The 10242-nt window shown below is 33.3% G+C and overlaps 1 protein-coding gene across 1 annotated transcript; it reads right to left on the bottom strand.

The window, feature by feature from the left end:
• Positions 1 to 1813: 1813 nt before the first annotated feature.
• On the bottom strand, positions 1814 to 3326 carry LOC131611120 (LOB domain-containing protein 41-like). Its single transcript, XM_058883231.1, has 2 exons — positions 2933 to 3326; positions 1814 to 2813 (listed from the first exon to the last, which is right to left on the bottom strand). The coding sequence occupies exons 1-2, from the start codon at positions 3120 to 3122 to the stop codon at positions 2083 to 2085; spliced, it is 921 nt and encodes a 306-aa protein (XP_058739214.1). The 5' UTR covers positions 3123 to 3326; the 3' UTR covers positions 1814 to 2082.
• Between the last annotated feature and the right edge of the window lie 6916 nt (positions 3327 to 10242).

Here is a 10242-nt window from a genome sequence, read left to right as displayed (position 1 = left end):
GATCATATGTATAAACGTAAATGATTTGTTGATTACAAGCAACAACGGAAAATACATTTATAAGTTCAAGAGTGAGCTTATGAATGAGTTTGAGATGGCTGACCTGGGCCTCATAACATACTTCTTTGGCATTGAGTTCCACAAGTCCAAGAAAGGACTGCTCATGCACCAAAGAAGGTATGCACTTGAGATTTTGAAGAAGCTTGAAATGGAGCATTGCAATGAGGTTGTTACTCCCGCTAAACCAAGGCTACAATTGTCGAAGGATAAGGATGAGCAAGATGTTAATCTAACTTAGTATAGGAGGCTGATTGGATCCTTGCGTTACTTATGCAATATGTGGTCGAATTAGACATTTAGGGTCGATATTGTAAGTAGATCATGGAGAGACCGAACGTGTTTCACTTTTCAGCAGTCAAGAGAATTCTAAGATACGTCAAAGGATTGATTGGTTGCGGAATTCTTTTTCCAACAATGGACATAAGCAGAAAATACAATTTGCTCGATTTTACTGATTCCAATTGTTACGGAGATAAAGATGATAGAAAGTCTACAACTGGATACGTCTTTATATTCGGTGAAACACCAATCTCATAGTGTTCGAAGAAAGAATAGTAGCACTCTTTTCTTGTGAGACCGCGTACATTATCGCTTCGTTGTGTGCGTGCCAAGTTGTGTGGTTAATGAATTTGTTAAAGAAGTTGGGCAACAAAGAGAGTGATGTTGTAAGCTCATGGTTTATAACTTTTCCGCTATAAACCTTGCTAGAAACCCAATCGCACATGGGAAAAGAAAATATATTGAGATGAAGTATCACTATTTGAGAGAACTTGTTAGTGAAGGAAGAATGAGATTGGAGTATTTTAGAAGTGAAGGCCAAGTGGCTGATTTGTTGACCAAGAAAGTCACAATTCAAGTGTTCAAGAGATCGAGGAAGAACGTGAGCATGGAAAATTTGGTGTACATGAATTTATGTCACTTTTATGTCAACCGATTACACCCCTTGTAAATTAACTAACAGGACTTATAGTAGAAAAATGTAATCGGTTGCACTTTTATGTCAACCGATTACACCTGTGTAATTTTAGTTAAAATTGATGTCAATAGCAATTGATTGCACTTTTATATCAACCGATTACACTCTGGAAGTTTTCTGTTTTATTATTAGTAAAACTGATCTAAATTTTGATGAAGAAATGTTAAATGTTGCTCCCTTGCCTAAAGCCTTTGATTCATGAGACAGACTCTACATGAGATCATAGTCACATCCACTATAAAGAAGATTGTGTGAAGGAATTATCTCATCCTACCATTCTTATTCTTAGTAATGAAAGATGCATCTCATGTTGAGGCGAGCAGTCTCAATATTTGTCCAACTTTTGTCACTCCGTCGCATTGATGTTTGTTTCTTTAGTTTGATGGTTTTTGTTTCTGGATTGAATATTTCCTCAATTTGGTTTCATGGTTTGATTGTTTAACCTACTAGTTTTTTTTTTTTTTTGTCTTGGCCCCTTTTGAGACAAATAGGGGAGAAAAGAAAAGGCACTTGTGAACACTATTAGCACACCATAAAGATAAGTTTTACTTCTACATCATTTTTGCATTATAAAACACTATTAGCATTAATTTAACAATCAAGGGAAATTTTACTTGTCATTTCAAAAATCACCTTACTCTTAACAATATTACTTGCTCTATTTTTTTAAATGTAAATTATAATATATCACTTCATTTAGATTTTTTTTTCTACATCCAATGAATAAAGATAAATATAAAATTCAAACCATAAATACCATGCATTTGATGCATTCAATTCATAAACCATTGTAACTCAAATGATTTTAATTTCCAAATGTACTTTCTCATCTACACAGTACTACTTATATTTGTAGTTTAGATAGTACCGCATTCACATTTTCTTTTAAATAGAAAATAATTATTAACCCAAAATGCAAAAAAAAAAAAAAATACTAAATAAAACAAAAACTAAACAAGAAACGGTTCGATAATAATCTCTTGTACAAATGAGAAAAGCCGCTTGAGTCAAAACTGAACCGGATCTTATATCCACTTAAACCCGGTCTAAACCGGATACTGAAGCCCCAACTCCACATTCCACGAACCGCCACCACAATCCTTCAACTCAACCCTTCTTTTCTTAACAGGAACCACATGATAAACCCGTGAAACCGGTTCCAACCCAAGAGTCAGCTCTAACCCAACATTTTCCTCACCGGTTCGGTCCGTCCGCTTCAAACTCCGGTTCGACTCCGGTTCATCTCTAAACAAGTTCATTGACGTCTCCGCCGTTTCAACCGAAGCCATACTTTCACTCTCTTTACTCTCCAAATCCACGGCCGCCGTAGCATTCACCGCCTCCGACTGATGACTAATCGACGACTCATGACTCGCAGCCCGGTTCACAAAAACTTCTTGAACCGGCTCAACCGGTTCAACCGAACCGAATTCAATTCTCCTATCATCATTTCCATTTTTCACCTCCTCTTGTAACTTCGGCTTAGCCAAGCTCGACCTCTTACGAGATCGAGTCTTGACTCGCTGCTGCGTCAACTCCATCGACGCAGCCGAGTTCTCGTCTTTCGACACGTGGCGTATGTCGTAGGCCTTCAGTGGTGGACCCCTTCCATGAGTAGCTGCTTCTGAAGTAATCGGCGTAATCGGCGCGCCTTTTAAAACGGCTTCCACAGCAGCTTGACATAGCTGCCAGCTCCCAGACCATAACAAACCAACTGAACCGTAAATTGGGTTCACTATTCGACCACATGCTTCGTACAACAATGATCTAAAAATTGCTGCAAATTATAAACAAAACAAATATCAATAACATTGCTTCGGATCGCATATGTCACAACGCTCCTATCAACTGAGCTAATAAGAAAATACAACATCAAAATTGTAAAACAGTTATTACCTGGGCGAAGATGTTCGGGGCCGGCGTTGACGAGGTTCATCAGTCCAGCACGACCATAGAATTTAGCTAAAAAGACAGTGGCATTAGCTTGTGATTCAGGGTTTTTGATCCATTGTAAACATGGTCTTATGCTACAATTTTCACTGCAACCTTTTCTTAGTACTCGACAACCGTTACAACTCATCCGCATTTTTTTTTGCTATGAATTTTCTAAGAAGAAAATTGAGATTTTGGTGGAGGGTTAGAAGTATGAGAAAGAAGGGTATATATTTGATGTGTGAGAGAGAGAGCCAGTGGATTTTCAGGTACTAGATTGTGGGGAACGCAGTTGTTTCTTAACAATTGTTTTTGTTTTGTTTTATAGTATTTTGTGTGTTGTATTGTTGTGTTACTATAAAAACCATGGTTTTTCTATATTCAGGGAGGTTGGCTTTGTAGAAGAAAACAGCTATATTTGTACATAAGGAAAACCAGTCGCATGAGAAGCGCGTGTGATGAACTTCCAATCATAGGACACTTATCCCTTTGTTATTGGGGCATGGATGACGTGGAATAACCTTCATGAGCCAGCTATTTAGCACTGCAACAATAATAATGTGTCGTGGCTTGCAAGTTGCATAGAGGACATCATATTCAAAATTATTCAAATAAAATTATTAAATAAATAAATTATCATACAAAATGTTAGAAATGTTGGAATTGAATTTGAATATGTGGTTTTATATTCTCACAATCAAACAAAATAAAAAGTATTTTTGAAAAAAAATTATTTTAAATAGTTTTCCCACACATAAAATTAAAAAATATATATTATTCAATTAGATTAGATGAATAAAATATTTTTTATTGTAGAAATCATATATTTTTTATGCCCAAGATAATTAATTGATTAATGTTAATTCAATAGGTAAATATCTCTAATTGAAAAAGATCACAAGTTCTGTTTGATAAAATTATCAATTAGTTGATAAGTTAGCTGATAACTTATGATTTATGTTTGATAGTTGATGATTAATAATTTATAGTTGATGGTTGATAATTTATAACTAATAAATTAATTAAATATTTAATAAAATTATGATTCAACTAACTTATAAATATAAAATAATATAAAAAATATTTAATACGTAATTATTTTAATTTAAATTAAAATAAATTATATAGAGTAAAAATACATTTTTATTATAAGTAATAAGCTAAAAAATAAGTCAACAGAATAGAGTTACGATTAAATGAGTGATAAAATTGATTCTTTAACAGAGTTAACATTACGTATTTAAAATTGAATTCGAAGAAAGTATGATTAAGTTAAAAGATGTCACTTATTATTTATTTAAATTGTTTTTGAATAGATGATTATTATATTTAAAAATTATGATGATAAAATATTTTATTAATATTTAGATGTAAATCATAGTAATTATGTCAATCTCAAGATGAATTTGAATATTTATTTGTTCATTTTATAAATTATTGTTCAATAAATATTATTTGAATATGATGTGATACACATTTAAATTTTCTATAATTTTAATCATTTTGTCTTAAAAATATTAAATTTGTTAAACTATTTTTATCTTAATTTAATTATAAAAAATAATTTTAATAATGTGTGATACACTAACTTTGTGTTATAATTAAATTTATTTTAATTTATTCTAAATAGTTTGATATATCAAATAATATTTTATATTAAATAATTTAATAATAATAATTTTATTTAATAAATTAATTAATAAATGGAATGTCGAAAGAAAATATTTATTTTACTATAAGCATTAAATATTTTTACCCATAAAAAGCCTATGATATCAGGGAATCTTGCAGAAGAGTAAAAGAAAAGAAATGATGGAAAAAGTCAGAAACTACATGCAAAAGGGTACAAAAGTAGAGAAAAGAAGAAGCCGGCGCGTGTCAGTCACGATAAGGTGACAGAGTGCGGTCGAATCGCCACATATTATGGAGAGTGAGAAGCGGTTTTGGAATTTTAAAAAAAGAAAACTAATGGTAAAAGCTCCTGGTTTTCGGGAATTAAGATGGAAAGTGGTTTTTGAGACAAAACAGGTAACTGGTTTCTGGTTTTGGTTTTTGGGACTGTGGGCGCGGTTGCTGAAAGAAAGATTAAAAAGGGACAGAGCCAATGGTTTTGGTTTTTAGATAGATTGTGTGGCGTGTAGAGGTTGTTAAATGTATTAGGTTGATTCTTGCTTCTAATCAACTACTATTACAATATTACAATATTGATTATTTTTGTAAATGAATTATAATAGTGGTTACTATTTTTCATTTTTAAAAATTTTAGTCTTCGAACTTGCGACCGACTAATTTTAGAGAATCATTCATATTCTTTACTTGCGGAATCTCGTTTAAAGTCAGAACAAAATTTTATATGAACTGACCCCAACAGATAATAATTTTATTGGATATTAACATTTGTTAGTAGTTTAATCTTGTGGGACAAATTGTGATGTTCAACTTGCATTTATTTTTGTAGCTCAAATAAAGTACTTTCATTCCTCTAATTGCCACATGTTGTGTGTTATACACATTTTTTTTTCAATCTACTAGTCACTTTTACAAATCATTTTTGTTAGAACTTTTTACTCACACGGTATTTTTATTATTTTTTTAAAAAAAGAGTTTAGATGAATTAGAATATGATACTATCTCATTTGATTAGGGTAATTTTGACTTAAAATAATCCTTAAAAGATACTATATGTTCTAGACCGATTAGAATGGTCATTGATTAATTACTTTGAGAGATAATCAATTAAAGTATACACACGGTATAGAAGTTGTTATAACCGCTTTCCTTATATAATAGATTAAGGATTATGATTAATTAAAAGTAAAATTTATATTATTGTTATTTAAGTTGTAATGCATTTTAGAATGTCCTTAGGATCTTGAAATATTTTTGAGATGGACTTTAATTAGTTATTGGGTTTTTAGTTACTATCATCTACTATTACTATATATGTACTAATTGAGAGATGGAAAAATTATCAATCAAATGAAAATGTTATCTTTATTTCAATTCTCTTAGATAGTTTTATTGTTTTTCCTCTTTCATTTTAGAAACCCTAGTTCTATAGCCTTGGTAGGAAAATCTTCCTATCAATTGATGCTTTCATCCACGTACTCAAATCCTCCTATGGATTATCCTTATCATACACCATCATATCATCCATGGAGTATTCCTCCTACCTAACCCACAAATCCCTCTTTTACATCTTCTCCCGCATCTTCATGTCCATCTTTTTCATGGGAACTTTTTACACCTTGTTACACTCATGTTGGATCATCATCACCAAATTTGTATCCAAATCATGGGTATTCACCACATCCACATAATCCTAACCCATATTCATCATCCCATTATTCATACTACTACAATAATTATCATCAACAACTCCAACCAACAAACACCTCCTCCACAATGTCATACATATCAAAATTATTCATTTTGAGAAGTTTCTGCAAGTGTCTCATATATGCTTTAAGAAAACATCTCAAAAAAATTATTAAAAGTTGTCTAATTCAAAAAAATTCCCAAAATCTAAGCTTGAAGCATTCATATGAGAACCTTTAGATTCCCTTAAACCTTCAGCCGCAACAATTTCGACAGAATCTCAAACAACACCTATGGCTAAATTGTCAATGACATTTCCGATGTAACTTTTCGTATCATCTCCAATTATTAAACCATCGTTTGTCGCGCCGATTTTGCCAATAGAAGAGGTGGAGGAAACAGATCTGAACTCATTTATATCCATAGAGCAGACTTCCTTTGATGAAGATCTGGTTATCAAACCAATTTCTATAGTTGAGGGTAACCAGAGGGCTTTGAATCTTTCACCAAATCCGTAGCAAAAACAGAATCAATTGTTGAAGCAAAACGGGCCTTATATTTCACGAGTTTATATCTTTGAGACCAACAAATTGTCCAACAATACTCTTATTAGATACTTGGAGATTGATTTGCTTGAGTTTCTGACCAAGGATTCTGATTCTGACATTGAAAGATTCAACGTTTTAGATCCATTAGTGCCTGGAAAAGTGGTCGGCAACATCTCAATTGCATGCTCTGTAGAGGATCCAAGAGAAATAGAAAAATTCAAATTGTTGTTGCTTATAGAATGGAAGCGGTATTTGAAGGACATGAAGAATTGGATTCGGGCCACCTCTACTGAAATAACATAACCACAGATCCTTTGCCAAAGACGTCACACTTGTATTGTGTTTGTTAGAACCACTCATTCATCATCACGCAAGGAAGAGAAATAGGAAGGTAATCGTTTTCCAAATAGATACTGGAATTGCTATTTTGTTGCATAATTTTGATTTTTGCCAAAATTGTTCTCTGTTAAGTAAAATTTGGCCTAAACTTGTTTTTCTAGCCACTGCTGGCCTGTATGTGTTTCCATATGAGAATAATATTGGTAGTTCTTGTGGATTTTATCTATATTTACGTGTGTATTATTATACTTTAGCAGGTATATGCTACACATATCATGTTTCAAATTGTGGGAAGGAGCTCAATGTTGCCATTGCTGAGTTTTGTATTTAGGCCAGGAGAGATAACTTCAGTGCTCATTTTGTTCCATGTTATTTCAAGCGATCTCTTATGTTTCAGCATGTTATAACAGATATGTTGATTTATAAGAACTTGAGGCATGTATCACTTGCAAAATATTGGGTTAATGAAAAACGTAATTGGAGATTTGGAAGACTTATTTATCTTGCTTTTAGAAGATCACAAAACTTTGCATATACACTTAAAGAGTTTGTTGTGGGTGTTCACTCATTTATTATTGGAAAGTATATTTGCAATGCACTTATTGCTATTAAATTTGACAAGTATGAGATCCACCTAGTAGTGTTGTCAACCAAGAATCAAGATATGGAAATTTGGGATATCTTACAAGCATTTGCTAATGAGTATTTACACAGGAATCTCCACTGTTTTATGATCTTTGAGTTACTCGGTGCTTACACAACATCACGTACTCACGATAATGCTTCATGCTTGATGTTTTGGGAAAGACACATCAAAAGAATTTCAGAATCTATTCAAATTCTCTTTAATTCCGCACCACAACTTCTATTTAAATCTCATAATGCTGCAAGTTTGCAGCCATTCTCACTGAATTTTCTAGGTTGGCAACTTGCATTGAAGATGCTTGTTAATGATTCATTGGAGAAAGTCTTTCCAATTGCATTGAATCAAATGGTTGATTCTTAGGAGCTGATCATCAATATTCTTGTTATTGGTAATTTGCAGGAACTCAACGTATGTGAGACTGTGCACGAGGATAATACGAATAAAATTTTTAATTTGCATGAGCATATTGAAACTTATGTTCCCCCTCAATTTGGTATCCGCGGAAATGGCGAACATTTGGCTGTTGGAGGCTATGGGGGGAACGTTGTAGTTGCTAAATATTCAAATTGGGTGAGGGTTACGAAGGCTCTGGAAAAGCTCAGACCTTCATCAGTGGCAGAATTGTTGCTGTCTTATAATGGTGATCAAATACTTGAAGGTTCTGCTACTAATTTTATTGATAATGCTTCTACTCGTCGAGTCGCGGAGCGTCTTATTTCTAAGAAGAAGAAGTACTCCATTCAACATGTGAAGCAAGTTGTTGATATGGAGAATCACACATACTACACTTGTAATCCAGAGTACTTGCAGGAGTATAGCAAGTTGATGTTGCATCAAAACACATTTGTGAGAGAAGTTTTGAATGTTTATCAAGCATCAAGTACTGTGAAGCTTGAAGGGGTGGGTGACATTGAAGTTAATCATCTGAGAAACTATCATATTAATGTTTTGACATAGGCCTTTGACTTGAAATCAAGGTTTATTTCCTATTGGAATATTGTTAAAGCTTTGCATTGGATGTTTAGCATCAAGTTCATGATTGCTCCTTCTCTTAGATAGTTTTATTGTTTTTCCTATTTCATTTTAGAAACCCTAGTTCTATAGCCTTGGTAGAAATATCTTCCTATCATTATATAAAGGATACACACGAGAATTTCAGGTTAGTGATTTTAAATTTAAATTATATTCACTTTTTTCCTTCACATACTGACTTGAGTGTTGGAATATTAACCTTGTAGGTTAAGCTCTCCTTCTTCGTATTGGGAGCCCAGGTTCATTGATTCCCTCACAACCATCCACTCTCCAACCAATTATGGTTCCGTAATGGAACAATGGCGCCGTCTATGGATACTAACTTATGATTTCCTCATTTTCCACAATCGAACATTTTATCTTTGATCCATCAATTTGAAACCTCTTCAATTTATCAAATAAATTTTCTTAAAATCAAACATTAAATCCACTACGTTCAACTAAGTCAAATAGCGGATCCTCACAACCATTGATTCTCTAATCAATTATGATTCTGTAATTAAACAATGACGTCGTCTGTGGATACCGACTTCTGATTCCGTCATTTTCCACAATCACACATTCTCTCTTTGATCCATCAATTTGAAACCTCTTTAATTTATCAGATAAAATTTCTTAAAATCAAATATTGGATCCACCGCGTTCAACCTAGACAAATAGCGAATCAACCTCGATTTCCCGATTTTCCAAATTCTTGACTTCCAAACCTTTTAAAAGTAGTTGGATCTAAAGTTACTTGTCCCGCCGCTCTATACGAAGTAGTTGTCACTATCGATGTCGCTCAAGCAACGATAACTTAACTGCCTTCGCTTCCCCTTCAAGGTATTGCAGATGAAGTGGTGGAAGACACTCTACTGAATTCATATCTACTTCAACCTACTCAAATTGTAGGATCTACTATAGTGCCTCCGCTCATACCTCTGATACCACCATTGATTTCACAACTTGAAACATTATCTGGTTTTTCAATTGTTGCGAGCCAATCTCAAAATATAATGTGCCAATGAATTGATAAATAACATACATAATATCATTCAACAATAGAGTTCACAGATGATAGAAGAGAGGTTATTTTTCCTTGAAGAAATCCTACATGTAACACTTCAATTCTTCCCGAAAATTTAATGCGAGAAATATCAGAGTATTTAAAATTTCAAACAACAAATTGGAGTATCACATATCAACTTAAAACTTCAACTTGTATTTCATTCAACAATGATACATAGCATTCGATTGTTGTGGCGGTAAAGCGGCAAGCAACAAAAGATTTGGAAGTATTCATCCGGGAATTATCGTGTCCACAGAGATCGGTGAGAAGAACTGCCGTTCGACTATCTCGTGTTCTAAGTTTCATGAATTGGGTGCGGAAAGTAAATGCGGGAAAAGTAAAT

The sequence above is a fragment of the Vicia villosa genome, linkage group LG6 (assembly GCF_029867415.1).
Source record: "Vicia villosa cultivar HV-30 ecotype Madison, WI linkage group LG6, Vvil1.0, whole genome shotgun sequence".
NCBI lineage: Eukaryota > Viridiplantae > Streptophyta > Magnoliopsida > Fabales > Fabaceae > Vicia > Vicia villosa.
This window is presented reverse-complemented; position numbering and strand designations above follow the sequence as displayed.

Coding starts and splice junctions, on each gene's coding strand:
- LOC131611120 (XM_058883231.1), bottom strand. CDS start 3,122: ATGCGGATGAGTTGTAACGGTTGTCGAGTACTAAGAAAAGGTTGCAGT. Junction 2,814..2,932: donor CCCCGAACATCTTCGCCCAG/GTAATAACTGTT, acceptor TATAATTTGCAG/CAATTTTTAGATCATTGTTG.